A 22,071-nucleotide genomic window follows, 5' to 3' on the forward strand; every position below is an offset into this window, starting at 1 on the left:
TGAGATGGAAAACTTCGAAGGAAAGCAAATATCAATTTAAGTTTACATAAATTCAAATTGTTAATGATTAAATTCCCCAGCCAGATAAAAGGAAACATGAAAAGGCAAGGGAAGTTATCGCACTGGAACTTATTCCCACATCTAGTTACGTGCCCTTCAGGCGCGAGTATCAGAACATGAATAATTGTAAATACTCATACTTGATCCTCTTACAAATACTCATACATAATAAATGCTTTTTATACTTCGAAGATGTCATATTTCTTTCTATAGTACTAAAAGGATTTGTAGGAGGATATTACATTACTCTAATTACATACAATGGGTATATAGAACATGATAAGCTAAACAAGTGCTGATATATTCTTTAGTTCAGTAGCTGATGAGTCTAACGCGTTTGAAGCCACTTTGAAAAAGCCATGAGAGTGTTGGACACTGCATGATTGTATAATATACGCACACGACTCACGGATCTATACTCCATATCTTCTATCTGCCAATAACAGCATCACATCACAAAGAGTCAAGGACTGGTTTGCTATTAAATTAAAATATAGCAACATAACATTCAAACATGACATGAAGATGAAACACACTGAACCAAATTCAAAAACAATAAACCAGATCCTAAACTCAGGATGAAACATATATAGCTTGGTGAGTTACCATACAACTGATTAAAGCTGCGTTTAGTACAGTTTATTTGAGCTTATCCTGTAGCATAAGCACTTATGCAAGTGTTCGGGTAAACTTATGACCTACCTATAAATTGTTTTGAACATACTTCCATAAGCTACACCGATTAGCTTAAAAATAAGAGTTAATACCTACATATAAGCTATTTTGAGTTATTTTCGATAAGGTTCTCAAATTAGCTTCTGAATAAATGCTTATGTGATACACAATTATTTCCACAAGCGCTTAACTAGAAGCCTATACCCTAATTCTCATTATACATCCAAAGCAGGATTTAGATATTAATACACTCAGATAGACCACAGAACCTTAAACTGACTTCAACATGAAATATCAGAAAAAGTAAACTTACCCAGTGAATTACTATCTCAATGACACATTAAGCTTCATTGCTGTAAGTGACAAAAAGGGATGGTGGAATTCTCACTGCCATTCATGATAGTAATTAGTGACAACCAATAACAAATTTCAGATGAAATAACTCCTCCCTGAACAAAGGGGAATGACCTAAAACCAATTCCTGCAGAAATCAATTATAAAAAATTTGCAATCCTAGGTCAAGCATAATAACTCATTACCAGCTAATATTCCTTGCAATGCGCCCGCGCTGCACGCACAGAATATCCAAGTCAACTCAGACCACTGACACAATCGAAAGATAAGATTACCTACACAGATGCAAGAAGTTAGATTACAAAATAGAGCAAAGAATAGGTTTTACAATGACGACTATATACCTGCATCTCTGAGTACTTTCTTTAACTTCAAAAGCTGGCATGACCAACATATAGGTTTGTCCCAATAATGTAAATGCAAAAAATAAAACTTCCAGAAGAATTTCTTTCCATTCACAACTTCAATTTACTTAGGAGCACAGAGAAGGAAGATGAAAGGTTGACAAAAAGAATTAAAAGAAAGGAAAAATATTATTGAAAAATTTGAAGAAAATGGAGAATGAATTCTCCCCATGGATTTCCCTTCACAAAGGACATCTCCTTTCACTCTCAAACTATCAATTGTACAGAATGCATCCTCTCTAATCTCTCCATCCCCTATTTATAATCCCCTCTTACTGCTAACTAACTACAATAATGGCCCTTATTAAATACTACAAAAGCCCCTAAGATTTTCCTCCTCAAATTCAACCTTATCGTCAAGGTTGCATTCTGATAAAATTCTGCATGCTTCATAGTAATTGAAAACAAAATCCTCTCCTCCGGGATCCATCTGTGGGCAGCGAAGGGAGTGAATTACCAAGTCAGCAAGTGAAGGGGGTCACTAAAGCCAGAGCAAAGCATAGTCTTCTGCATGATTTGGCCTTGCTACTTCTCCTTGCAAGTTCATCACGTTGGAACCAACGACTCTGTTCTGGGCATCCTATATGATAACAGATATTGTAACAGAAAAGAAGAGTTTTCTCAAACAATGTTTATGAGTATATCAGTATCCAAAGCGATAATGAGTGTGAACACTCACTATCCTTCATAGCATGTAAATGTCAGTGTAATGGGAAGGGATGAGAGAGATGAAGAGAAGTGTGAAATGAGTGTGAAAAAGTGTAGGAAAAATTCAGCAGTCTTAATTGGTTGCCTAATATTTCTAGATTCTTTTCCCCATTAATTCCGGGGCTCCAAATCAATGGAGCAAAAAATGTAGCACTGAATAATTACATGATATCCGTCCTTATGTCAATTAGCAGCAAGGAATCGCTTCCCTCTTTCTAACCCATAAAATTTCAGGGTGAAAGAATTGTGCCTCTATCCATACTAAGAATCTGAACAATTAAAAATACATTCCAAAATTTGCTAATAAACTCATTTTGTACAAATGTACATAAGGATCACAGATTGTAGGTAACCTGCCTTCTTTACAGGTTTCCGAGTGCCAGCATAGGTAGATATCCTTTAGCCACTTGCTTCCGGATGCGAAGAAGAAGAAATTATATACAGTATTGAGCTAATCTCTAGTACCACCTAGACCAGCACGAGTTATTGCTTTTGTTGCAATCAGAACCAGATGTACAAACTCCTCTACGTCTTGGAAGCTGAAATCAATAACATTCCTAATAGAAGTCATACAATCACTATTCCGAGCCTCTTCCATGATCAACTTAGCAGCCATGAAAGTGCTCTGACATTTTCTAGAAGCCTCCATTGCAAAGTTAATGTCCTGGGTCTGTAAAATAATATGTTAACGTCTACCCATACTGATTTTTCATTTAAAAAATGACAATCATATGAAACTCAGTAACTATATTACCTAAACTGCTTATTAATTAAGAAGAAGCAGGACCGACAAAAGGAAGCAACAATAATAAGTTTGATATTTTACCTCCAAGAAAAACTAAAATAAATGTTACCTTAAAAAGATCACAGTGATAATTGCCAGTATGGCAGTGAACATTATCCAATTGATTGTTATGTAGCAGAACCACTAATTATGTGTTCAAGGAATTACAGGTATGAACCAAGATATTGCATGCAATGGAAAACTGAGAGTAAGGAAAAAATATTAACTTCTTATCCAGCATAGAAAGACCAGTATCACTTTCCATCTATAATGACTTTTCTCAAACATTCTATCTAGAAGTCTTAGTACAAAATCAAATTGCCACTTGAATCACAAAAGCACTAGATCACCAACAATTCCATGGTACTTTCAGGCACCTAAACAGACTTCCCAAATGAACCATATGGTTTGCCAAGAAATTAAAACTTACAAAATCAAGAAGCCTGCCAATATTTGGCCGATTCCGAGCAGATATAACATGATTATTAGCAACATGAGTGTTAGGACCCCTTGGCAAAGTAGCTTTATCCACTGCCACCATGTTGTTTAAGTTATCAATATCAGATGCAGAAGATGAAGGAGATTCACCTAGAAAATAAAGCAATGAAACATTACCAAACACAGCGATCTCAACAAGCCTGATGATATAAATACCTCATGCCAAAACCATGTGTGATTACCTTGAGAAACCATTTGTAAAGCTGATTGCAACTCATGCCGATCCCTGTTTATGCTAGAATGTTTACAGTAAACAAGTCTCAGGTATGCCACCTCCATGCATTTGTATGCCAAAGCAGCTGAGACCATTTCTTGGCATCTGTCATATTTATGAGCACAGGATCTGGAATACATTTTAAGGAAAATTTGAAATCACCAATTGACAACACATTCTCAGATCTTTTTTTCCAAATATACTCAGACCAATGACACTATAAATGTAAAAGATCATAGAAGTAATAAATCAATGCAAATTATCCAAATTTTCCTTACTCAAAAAGTTTAGCGGCAGTAGCATATATTTGTATTTGATCCACCTCCCCAAGCTTGCTACTCTCGCTGTGACAATTTTCTACAAGTGATGATCCATGCAGAAACTTCAAAGCAGCTTTAAAATAAGTTTCATTACTTTCAAACTCAAACCCAGTGTTCTGCAGACAGCATTTAACCATCAGTTAGAAAAAGAAAGATGCTACATGTCATGAACACATTATCCCAAAAGCTTAAGCTATTAGGTAAAGGAAACATGAATGATTATATTTCTAACACTACATAAAAGAAATAAAAAAACAGGCGTGAAGTAAGATCTTAAAACAATCAAGTAACCTTATAATGATCCGCAGAATCTTTTAGCTTTCTGGCTTCTTCCAGAATGCTAAATGCAGTTTGGCTAGAATTTGTTGTCACAGGACTTGACTCAGTGAGTTGGGCATCAAGTGTGGAATTTCCCGAACTACGATTGACTCCAACCTTGCAACTGACACCAGCAGAATTTCTTGCATGGACTGGATTCCCATTAGACATATCTCCCTTTTGGGACTCAGTTGCAGTCCTAGAATCCACATATGATGTTTCCATTTTTGCTATATTCTCCAAAGATGAGAGAATTTTGGCTTTCCCATCTCTTGATCCAGTGTGTACTGTAATAGCTTTGTTTTCTTCCTCAGTGTTATGAATCTGGTTCTGCTGGGAGATAATCTTTTCACTAGTGCCACTTTGAGCGCCCACTTTCAGAACTGAATTTTCCAAATCTTTTTGTTTTGGTTCAGTTTGCTTTCCAGCTTCATTTGACCAATGCCTTGAAGAATTTTTCTTACTAAGGTTGCCAACTTTCTTGAGTCTAGAATCAGAAGAGCTAATTTTAGCATCATTTCTAGTCTCAGTACCAGAAGCGCAATGACTAGGAGTAAGTGCTACTGCTGACTCATAGTTTACCCCCTTTTTGGAAAAACCATTTTCTGAAGCTGACATATTCATCTTATCCCTTCTAACCTCAGAACCAGACCTTCTGTTCTTTTCCTTACCCTGTAATGATGTAATCTTTCCGGGTTTCTGCCAAGAAGCATTTTCTTGATCATTCTTGTTCATTTTATCCTCATGAAGTGAACCATTCCCCCAATTACCATGTTGTGTAGGTAGGTCATATAACTTTCTCCCCTTCATTTTTACTGATAGCTTTCCAACCATATTACCCGAACTTCTTCCGGAAGTCATTGAAGAGGGGGCACCTTTTGTAGAATCAACTTTTTCTGATGTGTTCCCTGCTGCCAAAATACGCCTGTCCAGGTTGGAGGTCCTCAAAGGTGAAGAGGTAACAGATTCTACCGGTGAGCCTCTTGCACCTGCAAGGTTGTTTCGAGCTTTATGAGATCCTGAAATCTTAGAAGTGCTTGAAGTTGCTGCCAATGGAAGTTGTCCGGAGTCCAAATCCTTGCCTGGTGAATCAAAACAACCGAAATCTTCGTAAGAAGCAACACTTTTTCTCAGCTTCCTCGGCTGTTTGGACTTATCAACATTTTTCACCTGTGTCCCAACAACCATTTGGTCCCTGCTGTCTGATAAGAAGATTTGCTTCATCCCACCTCTTCTACTCAATATATCATCACCTTCAGCTATTGATTTTTCCTCAGGATTCAGAACTCTACGCTTCTTTTCTTTCCTAAATCCACTTGCATTGCTCTCTTCACCAGATCCCATATCACCTTGCACGGACAATGGGTTGTTACATTTCTTATTATCAAGCCAGTCATTAGATTTCCTTTTCTTATTTGAACCATTTTTACCACTGTTTGTTACATCCAATGACCCATCATCTGATGAGAACTGTGCCTGGTCTCCTTTCTTTAGAGGAACTACTGACTTGTTCAGTACATCCTTGGATAAACAATATTCATCATGCTCCCTCATATTCTTCCCACCAGCCTTTTCCGGCAAACAACTCCTTGAATTTAGACCCACCTTCTCAAAGTCCATGTCAGGATTCAGTTGTTTATCAGCAGAGTGAACAACTTCGGACCGAGATTTCTTCGGGGTCCCAAAACTATATTGATCAGTCATCACCTTACGTTTCAATTTAACATGACTTCTGTCACCTGCACACATTTCACAATGACATTAGCGTTTTCAATTAAAAATATCCATAAACATTATTCACACCATAAAGATAAATTGAAAACCAACAATATATCAACTCTCAAATCAATGAGATACCTCCATTCAATTGCTCTTCTTTCTCTTCAGGGGTGTTTTTCTCTTCTATCGATTTTTTCAACCCATTTGAATCTTTAGAACTAGATTTCTTCAAAAGATTTGAGCCTGCAAGCTGCTGATTGACATCAATCAAGCTTTTATTTTTTCCAGATTCTTGAGCATTGTTCTTTCCTGTATTTGACAACTGATGCATGTCACTGCTTATTTCTGACGTAGTCTTTTTCTTGATACCTAGTTTCTTCTTTCCTCGGGCAGACATTCCATCAGAACTGGATATTTTGTGATTCAGGTCAAATTGCATAGCATCAGCAGAGCTCACTCCAGTTTCAGGTCTAGTAGGATTGCTCTGCATGTTATTTTGACCCTCAGAAATTGGAATTTGATATAAAGCATAAAGTGCATTTGTTGTCTCCTCCTCGCTGATGTCACATCGGTTCATTCCAGGCCTAACAGTTTAAAATAACAATGAGAAGAAATTAATACAAGCAACTCAAACCAAATGTATGCACACATGGGGAAAGAAGAAATTGTATCATAATTTGTATATCATTTAAGATACTGCTCGATTCTGCTAAATACACAACAAAGTTTTCAACTAGCATAATATGCTCATGCATAATCCAAAAATGCGTAATCAACTTACAGCCAATTTAGCATGCTACACAGCCATTTCTCTGGAAGCTGCTCTGGCTTTAAACCCATAGGCAGAAGCCGCCATGTCTCGCACTCGTCACAACATACCCAATTTTCTTCAATAATTTGAGGTGCTGCAGGGGGTGGCGGTGGAACCATCTCAGGAGTTGATATATTTTCAGCAATAGGATACGCTCCTGGAGCATCTTCTACACCTGGACCAGCTAATAACTGATTAACCACTTTATTTTCACTTGAGTTTCCCTTTACTTTAACCCTATGTGTGCTCTTTCCTTCAATGTTATCAAGGTTAGCATTTATTTTAGCCTTACTAATAGGAGCTCGGTCTATTCCAACAACTTCCCGCTCTGGTTTTTTTTCTTTCAAAGAATCTCTGGTCTTATTATCCTTCAATGCCTTTATTTTAAGCATTTTATTTTTACCAGTAACACCAATATCAGCACTCTTTTTATCAGTAATCACCGAATTATTAGTAGCCCCAATGCTATCTTTTTCTGTGGCGGTCATAGCTTTTCCAGGACTCCATTCACCTTTTGACTTATTCTTGCCCTCAGATTTTGCCCTTCCTTTCTGATCACACTCAGCCTTTTCTGAAATCATCAAAGCATTGTACTTGCGATTATTCATAAGATCAGAAGCATTATTATTCTGGCAAATTTCTGGCTTATGCTCTGAAACTTTTTTCAAAACACTATTTCCTGTATTTTGCCTTCCGATCTTGCCAAAATCCTGACCAGATATTGACTCCAGTGAATCCTCCTTCACAGCTTCAACGGAAACCCTTCTGCCTTCCACTCCATCCTTATTGACCTTCTTGGATATTTTAAAACCCTTACCAGTAACTTCAGCAGCTTCACCAGCATCACAAATTGAACTTGACAGAGGTGTGGATTTCAAGTCCGTAGAGAGAAAGTCCTTACCATCTGGAGTTCTATTTCCGAATATTTTCTTTTGTTGCAATGTCATATCATTCTTGGAACAGTTGCCATTAATATACTGTTTTTCATTTTGGGCCACCATTCCCACTCTCCTCTTCTTCAACAAATCTCTGTTCCCCGCAAAAGAATCTGATTCATCAGTAGACATGGAACAATGTTCTTGATGACCACTAAGAGAAGACATAGGTCTGCTGTCTCTTAGAACCTTTTCCTTTTTCAAGTAGAGCAGACTGTCATGTAGAGGTGATATTAGCACACCGCCAGGGATAGTGAAGGATGTCATAACCTGTAGCATCAAATAGCATAAAAGTTACACCACACACATCAGTGTTTCTAATGTCAATCGACTTGCATGCATAGAAATAGAAAAGATCCTCTACCCGAACAATGCTAGTTGGAGATTCTTCAGGGTTCTCTTTAGATATAGGTGGCATGACTTCACTCTCCTCAGGGCTGTTCCCCATTGATGATGATGGAGAGTTATCAAGTCCAAGTCCACTATAAATTGCAGCATTCTTTTTTCCTAAGATATCTGATTTCACTTTGATTCTCAACTTCAGCGCTCTTTGGTCAGTAATTTTTTCTGACTTAATTGCACAATCATCTTTCAAAGTGAACTTCTCTATTTCTGCATTGGAAGAAATTCTTGTGTCCTTCTTCGCTGAGTCATCTACTAAAGGTGCTCTTAAATCATGAAATGGAGGAGCATTATGAGAAGCAGTTCCAAGCCTCATAGAAGGAGGCATATTTAAAGGTGCGTTTGAGTGATGAGATGGAGCCTGTATAACAACATAACCCACAGTGGTCAAGTACACTGTATTCCAAGCTAACATATGTTGGTGAAATATATTACCTTCCTATCAAATGGTAAAAAAATAAAAAACAACAACAACAATTTTGATATACCTCCAAGTGGAGATTACTAGGAGATTTTGGATGTCTTTGTGAAGTCCTTGGATGAGATTGAAGATTAGGAGAGCGTTCCCACGTAGGCATAAAGGAGCCATACTCACCAAATTTTGGACCTGAAAAAAAATGATATCATCAGAACATATCACCTTTGTCTGTGTGTAGACAGTTCTTTCATTTCTCATTGTAAGCTATGACTTCTAATATGTTACTTACCCAAAGACTCAGCAGAAATATAACCACCTTCAAACTCCTTTATAAAATGGCCCAGAGCGACCTGAAGCCTCTCATCCTTCAAAAAACAGGAAGAAGTTTTTAATCCAATTATATTATAAATGAAATTTACTCAAGAGGACATTGAAGTGAAAATGGCATCAGTCAATGATAATAGGCACCATGAAGGCCCAGCAACAACAATTTAAAAACTAAGTTGATTTGTATTATTTAATTGCTAGGTAATCTTCTCCTAGGACCAAAACATATATGCGCTTTCGCATACAATCAACAATCTCGGAAATGGCAAGAAGCTAAACTAGCATCAAAACTATTTTGCACAAGCACAAATGATGTAGCACATAGCTATCGATGATGGGAGATTGCGAGTAGCAAGATAGTAAATGCTGAGAGTCGGTAGGTGGTAACTAGTCAACTTTGTTTCCCAAATGTTGCGAAGCCGCAAGAAAAGCATCTACAGCATCGCTAGGCCAATAAAAATAATCATAGTGTGTACTGGTAGTTTCTCAAGGACTGATTCCCAATGCTTGTTAGTTCACAAGAAATTCAAGAATCAAAACCATAGTCCATAATTACCAGGTTTGCACACCGATCTTACATACCACATTCCGAACCAGGGTTTCAAACTGTTTTCCGCAGCCGCAACTGCAACGGGTTTTGGAGTACCTGCATCGGCAAATTGCGGCCGCATTACCCTGCAATATCACGACACAGCAGCAACCGCAAATTAAAACCCTGTTCCGAACCAATCCCAGTACAATTGTTTTCCGCAACCGCAGTTGCAACGGGTTTTGGAGTCCCCGCATCTGTAAATTGCGGCTGCAATATCCCGCAATATCACGACGCAGAAGCAACCGCAATTTAAATCGCTGTTCCGAACCAATCCCAGTACAACATACGGGGTTTCCGCAACCGCAGTTGCAACGGGTTTTGGAGTCCCCACATCGGTAAATTGCGGCTGCATTATCCCGCAATATCACGACGCAGAAGCAACCGCAATTTAAAACCCTGTTCCGAACCAATCCCAGTACAACATACGGGGTTTCCGCAACCGCAGTTGCATCGGGTTTTGGAGTCCCCCCATCGGTAAATTGCAGCTGCATTACCCCGCAATATCATGATGCAACCGCAATTTAAAACCCTGTTCCAAACCAAACCCAGTACAACATTGGGGATTTCCGCAACCGCAGTTGCAACGGGTTTTGGAGCACCCACATCGGCAAATTGCTGCCGCATTACCCCACAATATCACGATGCAGCAGCAACCGCAACTTAAAACCCTGTTCCTAACCAATCCCGGCACAACATACGGGGTTTATCAAAAAGAAGTTCTCCTAGTGATAATGTAAAAGGTTGTCTGCCTACATATGTAATATGAAGCATACTCAGCATCTATGCTCAATACATTCCATGTTAATGTATCTCTTCAATAGTAACCAGACATAAGTTTGTTTAATCATAAAATATTCAATTACTATTCCATTCCCTATATTTCCTAAGGAACCAACCACATTGATAAATTGAAAGGTCATGATCAGTCATAGCAATATTATAGTACTCAATGACATTATTTGATTGTCCTGCAGAAATAGTGAACTTAACTAATAAATAGAGTAAGAATCAAAACCAAACCAAATTAAATTGGGAAAAGATGAACTTAATTTTAAGAATTCAAAGTAAAAACCCTTACAATTTGGTAGCCAAAATCAAAGCCAATGTTGCCTCCAACATCCTTATTATAACGGCATGCCTCAGTAGTATTATTGCCTTGCATCTTGTCCACCACAAAATTAAGCCCTAGTCCAAACCCTAGAACCCAAATAGTAACTGGAATCTTCCCTGAAGTCCAGCATCACTTCAATTCAACCCCAATATACAAATGGCAGAAGAAAAAAAAAAAACACTTTTTTTTTTATTTCAGGTAAAATAAAAAACACTTTTTTATTTCAGGAAGAAAAAAAAACACCGACCCAGTAACGCTGGCACTGAAAGGTTGAAAACCCAGAAGTGTGATCACGAAACAAGACCAAAATCCTTCTTCCTGGTGTGAATTATTACTTGCATTAAAAAAATTATTGTGTTTGGGCTTCAAGAAGAACGGTGAAAATTGATCGGAGAAACGACGGCGGCGATCGGAGAACGATGAGTGGCGACTGGGAAACGACGGAGACTTGAAACCGATTCCTAATCTTTCACGAACTTGATGCGCCAAGAACACAATCAAAAGACCTGCGTTTTGTTTTGGTCTCTCAATTTTCCTTCTTTCACGTTTATTTTATTTTTTTTATTTTATTTTTTGCCTTTTTCACATTTTTTATTGTTAGGGTTGGAATTTGGAAATCACTTGAGCAATTAATATTTTTTCTTCATTTTATTTGTACATTGATTTCTTTTTATTTTTCAATTAATTATTTACTTTATTATCGTTTTAGTTTTTAGTATGTACTTATTAGATTTATTTCAAGTAATTATGTACATGTTTATCCATTAAGTTATCAAACCATTTGAAATTTGCAATGCCTATCTCTATTTTTTCTTTTGAAATAAGCAATGTTATGTAATAATCTTTTTATTGTCGAAACATTAAAAAAAAAACGTAGGACTTTGCTTATCGACACGTGCAACACATTCTCAAACCAAACTTTGCTTCTTGAACTATCTTTCTGCCTCGTGCAAGTATAAGTACAAATAGGGGTAACTATATATACAATCCAAAACTTGAAGGAAAACTAATTGCTAGAGCAGCTAAAGCATGATACGTTATGGGATAGGTGATAATGGAGGTGAGGGAATTGGTTGAGGAGGGATTGGAATATCTCTTTTATTCATGTGCTACGTGAGAATAATAGCTTTGTTGACTTCCTTGCCAGGAAGACCACTCACAAGGGGTCATCGTGCCGGATTTGGGGACAGCCATCTTCTGCTATTTATGCTTCATACGCTTGCGTGTAATTTGTCTGTCTCTTTTAGTTTTCTTTTGTTATAAAGAAAAAAGCATGAGCAGCATCAGCATGCATGAACAACGTTGTTTGCTTTGCGATTTACGTGAACGAAATCAATCACTTGGAAACTTGAGGCTAATAGCTTGCAATCATGATATTAGCTATTCCAGGAGGCAAGCAAGTGACTTCATTGCTCTGACTATCGTTTCACAGTCAGGTTCAAAATCGACGTGATCCATCTTCATGTCGCTTGCCTTCGCTAATTAAGCTCCAACGCAACGCCATCGCCTCAACTACTAAGGATACCAGAGGTTTAGTCGTGGATGACCTCGCCATCATTCCAAACCAGGTGCCTTGCTCACCTGAACATCCATGCAGCATCAACGTAAATTTTGATGAAATCATGTTGCGGTACCTGTTAGCTCTCTGGCTAGGGGGTGAAACATAGGCACTCAATGCTGGCTGCAGATGTAACTCTGTCATTCTAGGAGTTGCCTCAAAGCATTGGCAATTGATTATATATATTTAGAATTTTTTTGTAAGGTAATTTCAGTAAGTGTATTTTCATTGAAATTACATGCACCTTATGTCTTTGTTTTGGTAATTTTTTTTTTATCTTAATTAAGGTAGTTTCACATCTGGGTGAGGTAGTGACGAAACTAATCTCTCGCCACACAACTGACTCACCACAATATTTAATTGTATTACTTCAAGTCTTTGATATTTTTTAGTATTTCCACGGGTGATCCTGATTGATTTTGCCGTATTAATAGTAAAGGCTCAGTTATATGCAAAAATATAAAAATAATTATTGTACATCGTCAAAAAATATTGCATATGTAATTTTCACAGTTAAATTCCACGTCGCATTTAGTAAGAAATAAAAAATAAAAGAACGAAATTTAAATATATGATAGTTGATGTGATGGAAAAATAATAAATAGATAAAAAAATAAGTAAAAGTGAGATATAAAATATGGTATGAATACATTAAAACGGTTAATATATACTTGGCATGTCATTTGAATTCCATGTTTTCTCTATTTGTTAGTTTTTTATTATGTGGTTATTCAAATTTCCCCATTGAAATTTAATTTTTCGCCACTTATTTTCCTCTTTTAAAAAATATTCTTAGCATATCGAGGCAAGAGCAGTGAGGGACAACCTCGACTTTGCATGGAATTGGAGTCACCGTCAAGTCATATGTGAAACGGGCTGCAAGGACCTTATTGATGTTCTTGAGCATGCAAAGCATGTGAATCTTCATGCAGAGGCTCTAGTGTTGCGATAAATTTTGGAGTTATTGTCCCGGAGTTGGAGGGTGAGCATAGCTTGGATTCCTTGAGGTAACGGTGTGGCAGATTGACTTGCTACAAAAGGAGCCCACCGACAGCCATTAGGGTGGTTAATAGACTTGATGTGGAACTGAAAACGATCTTGTCGTTTCCGCAGTGTTTCATCTTTTGTTAGTTTTTCGAAAAAGCAAAAAAGAAGGATGATCCACACATAAATATCAAAATAGCTATAAAATGAATTTAAAAAAAAACATCCCTTAATAATTGCACATGAAAGTGGCTTTGATACCCCTTGTTGGAAATTACGGGAGGTGTACGAAGAACAAAGTCACTAATAAATAATGTCCTCATGTTAAATCATCAAGAGCATATATGCAGATTGATAAGTTAATAAGAACATATCCAAATCCATGATCAAGTTGACGTTGAACTGAATTCATGAGACACTTGATGTGAAACTATGTAGATTTGATCTTTCAAGTCCATATGCACAATTTTTTTTTTATAAATTTTGGGGCTAAAGCCCATGGACAATTTCTGTTAGCACAACGAAAGTCTCATTTCCAATGATAAAATGTTAAAAATGAAAACTATACATATGTTTCGAGGAGACCATAAACATACTCTTTCATCAAATGTCCGATTTGTTATTTCTAATTTAGCTCATCATAAAAAATATAAATATAAGTTATAGTTGTATTTATGAAACGTAAAAAAGTAGAAAAACTCAAAAGTGAAATGTAGCTAATGATATATCAATGACCAACGTACCCTTTGTATGTTGTCTAACATTTTTTGTAACGATAAATTCTTCCATAACACTTAGTTTTAAATAACATCGGTGCAATCTTTATCTAGTCTGCAAGTTGTCAGACATTTTAAGTTTCCTTATTATAATGTTGATTACGTATTTTTCTTTTACACCTATATTTTAAGTTGCATGTCACACACTTATGTCTTTTAGTATCTTAAAGATGTCATGAAAGAACCTCAATTTTGTAACAGATGTTAATAACAAACACCAAAACCACCTTATTTATTTGCAACTAAAGAAAATGTAATGACCAAAACCAAATCAGCCCTGTTTTATTACCTACCATTAATTAATTTTCACTTGCTTATCAAAAAAAAACCTACCATTAATTAATATTAATAAAAATAATCTCCAAAGCTTCAACAAGTTTGAGTCAAGGGAACAGAGTCGCACGTGCACCCAGCACACCTTGTAATTATCATCATGCTTTACAGTTTAACCAGTTAGAACCTGCCACTTTATTGTTTCTTTTTTTAACTCACTTTATTGTTAACAGTGAATTATCATTATTATATTATTATCATTATTATATTATTTTAATTAGCTAAAACAAAATTCAATTTTTCCCTTTAAACAATCCAACACTGATTATTGTTCAACTAACACCTTGGCTTCATATAATTAATTCATTGACCCTAATTTAAGTATATTTTAATTTTCTTATTGTAAAATTGAAAATATATTTTTTACAGTGAAAATATTCCAGCATCTATTTCAAGGTTTCGTCTCTGTTTTTTTCTATGGTTGGATTCTTTCATAGCTACACACACACTCATCCTCGATTTTCTGAACCTGTTTCCTCTCATGTTTCAATTTCAATAGGGTTTCTAATTATATTCTTCTCCCTTCTCCTATCCCTCACTTGCTTCTTTTTCCCCAGAAATTTCTAAATTCGAAGCTCGATTTGGTAAGTAATTTTCATTTTTCCGATTTAGGGTTAGGGTTTTGTGTCTTCTAGTCAATGGCTCTGTTGCATGCAAATTTGGGTGTCGATTTTGGTACCCTCTTCGAATCTATGTTTGATTCTCTGCAGTGAGAAATGGGCACTTGCTATTTTCGATTTTTTTTTGTTCAGAGCTTCAAAGTTTGAATTTTTATTTGTGTTGCTACAAGATTTTGATTTGGGATTTTTGTCCCTTTTTGTGTTTTGCTTCTTAGTGCATTGAATTGCTGCTGCATTTGCTTGAATTTGATCTCTGTGAATTGAACAAGCTGATATGATGAGATGAAGAGTGGGGGGATTCTCAGTGTAGCACTCTGAATTTGGAAAAAAACTAATAAGGAATGTTTAGTCCGAGCATGGAATCTGCGAGGGATGCCGGTGGTGTTCCGGGGACGTTGCTAATCCCAATGCGGTTTGTGTGGCCGTATGGGGGAAGAACTGTGTATCTCACTGGTTCTTTCGCGCGGTGAGTTTTTCTAGTTTCTATTTTGGTGAAAGAAGCTCTTCTTTTTTTTGTCTGATTTAATGTGCTGGTTTTTGAAGGATTCATGTCATTTTTTTCTGAGAAATTTTTTATTTTTGTCCCCAAGGTGGTCTGAGCTTCTACAAATGTCGCCAGTTGAAGGCTGCCCAACTGTATTTCAAGTTATCCATAGCATGGCCCCTGGTTATCACCAGGTTAGTTTATAGTGCTGAGCTGGTACTTGATCATGGCTAAAAGTTCCATATTCCCTCAAACTTGTATATTTGCGTGTTTGTGTGTGTTCATCTGGTTTTGTGGATATCAAAAGTTTTTTTATTTAAAAAGATGTTTTGATGGTAAAATGTTCCTCTGGCACCCAGAGGGTAATGGCAGAGCTCTATATTAATGACAACAGCAAGTGTGAAGTCAATACTCAATACTTACTTTAAACTTTGAACCGTCTGGCTCTAGAAGCATAAGGGAATTGGTAATTGAGGTTGTTTACCAAGGTTTAGAATGCAAAATCTTTAAAGAGTTTGTTCTTGGATATTCGGTTTTCTAAATTCCTTGAGAAGTTGTATGCTGCTTTTGTTAGAGATTAAAGCCTTCGATTATTACAAACACTATTGGAATTAATAAGGTGCATATAAAGAAAATGCCTTTATTTTTAGTGGCTAGATACTTATCATATATATTTGTATGCAGTACAAGTTTTTCGTTGATGGAGAATGGCGGCATGACGAGCATCAACCTTATATATCTGGAGAATATGGGATAGTTAACACTGTCTTATTGGCTACCGATCCTAATTTTGTACCTGTTTTAAATCCAAACTTAGTGTCTGGATCTAGCATGGATGTGGATAATGAGGCTTTTCGACGTGTGGTAAGAATTAGTCATACCTTGACAGTTGTAATTGTTATTATGAGCATGGCTACTCTTTGGAATCGGGTTCATGGATTTGTTGTCTTTTAGACTTAAATTTGAAGAAGCAGTTTTCATAAAGATATCTCTGGACATCTTGTTATAAACTTGTTTCAAAATCCTGGCCACATGTTATTTATTAATGCCTTTCATTGCACTAATTCTCATTTAGATAGGTCTATTGACTATTGAGTCTTCTATTCAGAATCACATGAAGAATATCTAATCTTCATTTTTCTCTTATTTATAATAATCTCAGCAACTTACTATATAATGTAGCACATATGTATTCTTTTAAATTTTAGAGTCTTATTTTTGCCCCTGTCTAAAATTGTTTAGTTGTTTATTTGTGTAATTCATTGTACAGGTACGATTGACAGATGGTGCATTGAGTGAGGTGATGCCGAGAATATCAGATGTTGATGTACAGACATCACGTCAGCGTATTTCTGTATTTCTGTCTACACGCACAGCTTATGAATTACTTCCTGAGTCAGGCAAGGTTTGGAACACTCACTGTTGACCTTTTATTATGAACTTCACAATTTGCTTTGTTGAAAGTTACAAATTCAGTGACCAATGGCACAGGTTGTTACCTTGGATATTGATCTGCCAGTGAAACAGGCATTTCACATACTGCATGAGCAGGTATCTTTTCTTGCTTGGACTACAACTTATATAGATAACTTCTTAAATTATTTTGAATAATCCTTGCCTTTTACACTGATAAATAGGAGAGATATGACTTACATGCTTTTTGGATCCTTTTGTTGAATTTGAGCAGTAATTTCGGAAGCTTCTTGCCCCATTGTTTAAGTTTTGTTTCTTGAATTGTATTCTCTACCTTTGTTTATCAGTTGCTGATTAATAGCTTTTATGCAATTCTTCTGAATTGGTAATTTACAGGGAATTCCCATGGCTCCTCTTTGGGACTTCTGCAAGGGGCAGTTTGTTGGAGTTCTAAGTGCTATGGATTTTATTTTAATTTTAAGAGAGGTATGTTTAGTATTTTCTATTTACTCTTTCTGTTGGAAAGTTTCTGAAAGGAAAGCTCTTTCTAGATGATGATAAACTGTACATTCTAGCTATGATGTTCATCTATCTTCCGTGATGGTAATGTTTGTGAAACTTGTTATTGACCTTTTCTCAGCTAGGAAATCACGGGTCCAATCTCACGGAAGAGGAGCTTGAAACACACACCATATCAGCTTGGAAAGAAGGGAAATGGACAGCATTTTCCAGACGTTTTATCCATGTTAGTGTTTTATGTGGTTTTTTGTGCCGTTTGTGCGATAATGCTCATATGTTCTGATAGCATGTTTTGGTTTGTAAATTGTATCAATGAATGAGGGTGCTCATTTTTTGTGCTGTATGATAAGTACCTCATGTTAATTGTTTTGAACTTCACTTTTATAACCTATTTTTGTATAACTGTTTTTGAAACAAACATTTGAATGGGATATGAACTGTTTGAAGCTCTTGGGACCTGAATAACAGATAGCAACTAGATATTAATTTTGTTATTAGTTGATTGAGACCAAGCAAAAGGTTGAAACCTTGGAGTAAAACGTGGAAACCTCAGAAGTTTAGTAATTTTTTCTTCCTGTTTTTTTTTTGGAGTGTTTGTGCCTGACTGCAAGAAGAAAATGAATGTATATCATATCTATTTTGCTGTGTAGCTCACCTTAACGTGTAAAAAATTATTTTGGTAATCTTTCACTAGAAAGTTTGGCAACACAGGCATATGCAAATGCAAGTAGTTTTGTTTCTTTAAATTTAAGAATCTGTGATCGCTTGAACTTGACAGATTGTATAATAGCAATGCATTTGCACTTCAAATGGTCAAGTATTTTGTGCATATCCCATTTTCGTGTATTAATTGTTTCAGATTGAGAAGAAGCTGCATTTGGTGTGCACTTACTGATGGCCTTTTCCTTATCATACAAACTTGATGGAAAACTATTCTGTTTTCGCTACCCCTGTACTTTTTTGTTTAATTCGATATGTATTTATTGAAATTAAATTCTTTGTACCATCCATTTATTGATTGTCAAGGCTTGGGAATCACGTGCATGTTGTTTTCAAAATTGAAATGCAGAGGATCTCGGAATGCTACTTTTATAGGCATTAGAGTTCCTTTTGCAATCCTCCTGTTAACCTTTCTTTGTGTTGCTAGGCAGGCTAGTATAAATGATTCATCAATCCTAAAATAATCTGACGGTTTGACTTTTGTCATTTTAAGCTTTAATCAAAGGTGTCTTTCTTTTCACCAACTTTGCAGCTAGTGAACTTATTTTAATGTTGAAACTTGGAACTGATGAAGCTTGCCTTGAATTTTTGTGAAACCCTGCCTAATAATAACACTCTGCTTTATATCTTACCATGTTTGATGTGCCTGTTCAGGAAAGTGAGTGTAATCATTATGTGATGGTCCTCTGTATTGAATTTTTATTTATCATGCAGGCGGGGCCATATGATAATTTGAATGATGTTGCTGTGAAGATCCTGCAAAATGAAATTTCAACAGTTCCTATCATCCATTCGTCTTCTGAAGATGGTTCATTTCCACAGCTACTTCATCTTGCTTCACTTTCGGGGATCCTTAAATGTAAGGCTTTTTTTTGGACAGCTTTCTTTTATAGTTTATATGGTTTCTAAGACACTTCATTCTGAACAAGTTGATTTTTCAGGTATATGCAGGTATTTTAGGCATTGTTCTAGCTCATTGCCTATACTTCAACTTCCAATATGTGCAATTCCTGTGGGCACATGGGTGCCCAAAATTGGGGAGTCAAATCGCCGGCCGCTAGCGATGTTGAGACCTAGTGCTTCACTCACTTCGGCCCTAAACTTATTAGTTCAAGGTGTGATTTCTTTGTTTGGTTACAAATAAAAGCAACAGAGGAAATGGATAAACAAAGTGTTGTCCTATTATATTTTTGAGTTTTAGGCTGATGGTAGAGGGAACTGACGAACTGTCTCCACTTTGAGAAGGATGGGTTGTTTCTGGGTGTGATTAAACAACTAATAAACGCTGAATGTTTAGGCTAAAAAGAAGATAAGGATAATTTGTTCTCTAGTTTAGACAATGAAATGTTAAAAGATGTTGCTTACATGACATGATTATACTGACACAAGATGTCCTTTTCTTTGTAGCTCAAGTAAGTTCAATACCAATAGTTGATGATAGTGACTCATTACTGGATATATATTGTCGGAGGTTAGTTGGTTTTGTCCTTATTAATATACTTTTGGTATTTTATGGTTCAAGCATCAAATTGTCTTACTGATTAATTCTTTAGAGTGGCGGATCTAGTTTCTTATTTTTCTTCCCCTGCCCTCTTTATAGTGATATAACAGCTCTAGCAAAGGACAGAGCTTATACACATATTAACCTTGATGAGATGACTGTTCATCAGGTAAGTTTGATTTTTCACATTTTTCCCATTCTGATAAACCTCTGTTGACAATTTATATTGTGAAAAAAACAAGAATTAGAAATGCGAAAATGCCTTTGCATCAGGCATTCTTCTTTTTTATGTTGAAAGTTTATATTCACCCATGTACTGATGTACATGTTAAGCCATGGCCTCATTGTCCTGTATTTTTCTACTGAATCCTGTGTGAACTTCTGATGAACTTATCCTACTATGTACACTGGTGAAAGTACCCCTTTGCTGGTGCCTTCAATAAGTACCAATTGCAACCAAGAGTGAGACCGAGTAACTCGAACTTTAGACAAATAGGCTATAATCTAGGTCAATCAATAGTAGCCTGCTTGTAGCATTTTGGCAGTTAGAAGTTTGAATCAGCTTATATATTGATGAGAAATGAGATTTAGTTGCTGGGGATAAATTAGTAAAGGAAAAAAAGACTAGGTAACTTGTATTATTATTGTTTGATTGTGATATGTAAGAGTTAGTACGTAATGGATACTAGTTTACTTGTTTAAGATGTGCAGTAGGTATGTATGATAAGTGCAGCTTGAGACTGTAAAGTGATAACGAGGAACTCGAAACTTTTTTTGGAGTTGTTTGACCGAATGTAATGGACTTTGAAGCAAAACTGTTGATACTTTAAGTTGAATACTTTCATTATTCATTTTTTGATATTTACAATTTTAATACAGAAGGGTAAGGATGTATTCCAGTATTTTTTTCATTTAGTTTCGATGGATGTTAATTGTGAAATCATTTGAAGAATAAGGAAGAAAGCTTGCATTTTTAACCGTAATGTGAAAATGCGCTAATGTCAAGGTTGTGTACCTTGAGTTTTTTCTATATGAGTAAGGAGGTTTATAATATTTTTATTCTCGAGATCAAAGTATCTCTTGCTTGTGTTTATCTAGGCATTGCAGTTGGGCCAGGATTCTTATAATCCTTATGAGCTGAGAAGTCAAAGATGTCAGATGTGTTTGCGGACTGATCCGCTGCATAAAGTTATGGAACGGTTGGCAAACCCAGGTTTTCTTCCCCCCCTTTTTGATGAAAGTGGCTTTCTTTTTTCTATTCGATTATCAATTATGTGATAGGCTGAAGTTTAATTTCTGTTAATTTTCATTGGTCCTATTCAACCTTCAGTTGTCACAAACATTTATTTGTCTTCCAATGTTGTTTTGGAAACCATATCTTTCTTGTAGACTTTGATGAATGTAGACTCTGTAAAATCTTTACTCCATTCTAGGATATATGTACTGTAGTTATATCAGTTGTTTTTTCCATTATCTGATAAAGTGAGTCCAGTTCTCCATTTTCATATTTTTCACCACCTTCAAACTGATATTTTTTGTAGTATTAAATCTTGTGATATTATTAATCTCAATGTCTTACCCACCAAATTTCAGATGAACTGGACATTTGTAGATATGTAATTTCATTGCTGATATTTATAAACCCTAAAACCTTCCTTATTTACAAGATATCTAACAAACCTGAAAGAAACTTGACTAAAAAAATGTTGAACTTAAACCTGTGGGAGTGTTATTTGTTGATTTGACTTCTTCAGTTGACTTCATTTTGAAGACAGCAATGCTAAAAATTGTATTCTGGATTCAGGTGTCCGGCGGCTTGTTATTGTGGAAGCTGGTAGCAAGCGTGTAGAAGGCATCATATCACTGAGTGACATATTCAAGTTCTTCCTTGGTTAGTCTGGATTGGTGACTGAACAAGTTTGACGATTAGTGCAGTGGTTATGATGACCCTTCTGCTGCATATAATCAGGCCCAACCACCTAAGAGAGATCCTAGAGCTTCTACAGTGATTTGATCTTTATTTCATTGAAATACCATTGAATTGGCCTCTTGCTCCATTGCCTTGTTTTAAGATTTTAGGCTAGAGAAAGAGAGGCCTGTAAATTTAAGTTTTTGATTGCCCCTAATTATTCACCTTCCCCAGTCATTATCTTCATTCATGTGCTGCTGATATAGATAGATACAAGCAAAGCGGGGTGTACAAGCTCTGTAATTGTTCCATATTGTGAAGATTCAAAGTTTCGGGGAAAAGAACAAATATTTCAAATACTATTATTTTGTTGACTAGTTTTAGCTCTATTGATTTGATGTTGTCTCGAGAAGTGCCATGTTGGAACTGTCCAGTGATTGGTAAATATTTTCTTGTATTTTCCTTTTTTTATCCCAGAAGTGCTAAACGTGTAATTCAAGTTTCTCTTAGGAAAAAGAGATAATGAATCGATGGAAACTGATGAAAAAAACTATTTAGACTTATAGTTATCAAATGACTTCTATATTATATATAAATTATAAGG

At 36.1% G+C, this 22,071-nt stretch overlaps 2 protein-coding genes across 7 annotated transcripts; one reads left to right on the forward strand and one right to left on the reverse strand.

Annotated features, from left to right (window-relative positions):
• Positions 1 to 10: 10 nt before the first annotated feature.
• On the reverse strand, positions 11 to 11,184 carry LOC130710300 (cysteine-tryptophan domain-containing zinc finger protein 3-like). Of its 5 annotated transcripts, XR_009010352.1 has the most exons (16): positions 10,898 to 11,184; positions 10,618 to 10,766; positions 8,910 to 8,985; positions 8,691 to 8,809; positions 8,165 to 8,563; positions 6,836 to 8,070; positions 6,193 to 6,638; positions 4,309 to 6,074; positions 3,976 to 4,133; positions 3,666 to 3,826; positions 3,416 to 3,573; positions 2,559 to 2,871; positions 1,951 to 2,073; positions 1,275 to 1,364; positions 1,049 to 1,122; positions 11 to 493 (listed from the first exon to the last, which is right to left on the reverse strand). XR_009010352.1 is itself a non-coding variant. In XM_057559512.1 (12 exons), exons 2-12 carry the CDS (start codon positions 10,699 to 10,701, stop codon positions 2,653 to 2,655), a joined length of 4,821 nt encoding a protein of 1,606 aa, XP_057415495.1. In that variant the 5' UTR covers positions 10,702 to 10,766; positions 10,898 to 11,184; the 3' UTR covers positions 2,279 to 2,652. The 5 variants fall into 5 exon arrangements, 1 of the variants encoding a protein (XP_057415495.1); XR_009010353.1 differs by lacking the exon at positions 1,951 to 2,073; XR_009010350.1 differs by lacking the exons at positions 11 to 493; positions 1,049 to 1,122; positions 1,275 to 1,364 and having other exon boundaries at positions 1,604 to 2,073.
• Positions 11,185 to 14,703: 3,519 nt separating this feature from the next.
• LOC130713648 (sucrose nonfermenting 4-like protein) lies at positions 14,704 to 21,827 on the forward strand. 2 transcript variants are annotated; one of them, XR_009010942.1, is made up of 14 exons: positions 14,704 to 14,885; positions 15,137 to 15,387; positions 15,512 to 15,599; positions 16,090 to 16,269; positions 16,676 to 16,810; positions 16,897 to 16,956; positions 17,215 to 17,304; positions 17,459 to 17,563; positions 18,772 to 18,916; positions 18,999 to 19,172; positions 19,465 to 19,528; positions 19,658 to 19,727; positions 20,633 to 20,771; positions 21,363 to 21,397. XR_009010942.1 is itself a non-coding variant. In XM_057563432.1 (14 exons), the coding sequence occupies exons 2-14, from the start codon at positions 15,263 to 15,265 to the stop codon at positions 21,452 to 21,454; spliced, it is 1,443 nt and encodes a 480-aa protein (XP_057419415.1). In that variant the 5' UTR covers positions 14,704 to 14,885; positions 15,137 to 15,262; the 3' UTR covers positions 21,455 to 21,827. The 2 variants fall into 2 exon arrangements, 1 of the variants encoding a protein (XP_057419415.1); XM_057563432.1 differs by having other exon boundaries at positions 20,657 to 20,771; positions 21,363 to 21,827.
• The last annotated feature ends 244 nt before the right edge of the window (positions 21,828 to 22,071 follow it).

This window comes from Lotus japonicus, chromosome 4 (genome assembly GCF_012489685.1).
Source record: "Lotus japonicus ecotype B-129 chromosome 4, LjGifu_v1.2".
NCBI classification, from domain to species: Eukaryota; Viridiplantae; Streptophyta; class Magnoliopsida; order Fabales; family Fabaceae; genus Lotus; species Lotus japonicus.

Excerpts from the sequence above, each read along its gene's own strand:
- LOC130710300 (XM_057559512.1), bottom strand. The coding sequence starts at position 10,701 with ATGCAAGGCAATAATACTACTGAGGCATGCCGTTATAATAAGGATGTT. Across the intron at positions 8,564-8,690 it reads CTAGTAATCTCCACTTGGAG|GCTCCATCTCATCACTCAAA; the intron begins GTATATCAAAAT and ends GTTGTTATACAG. Across the intron at positions 2,872-3,415 it reads TTGGCAGGCTTCTTGATTTT|ACCCAGGACATTAACTTTGC; the intron begins GTAAGTTTTAAT and ends ATTATTTTACAG.
- LOC130713648 (XM_057563432.1), top strand. The coding sequence starts at position 15,263 with ATGTTTAGTCCGAGCATGGAATCTGCGAGGGATGCCGGTGGTGTTCCG. Across the intron at positions 17,305-17,458 it reads TTATTTTAATTTTAAGAGAG|CTAGGAAATCACGGGTCCAA; the intron begins GTATGTTTAGTA and ends ACCTTTTCTCAG. Across the intron at positions 17,564-18,771 it reads TTTCCAGACGTTTTATCCAT|GCGGGGCCATATGATAATTT; the intron begins GTTAGTGTTTTA and ends TTTATCATGCAG.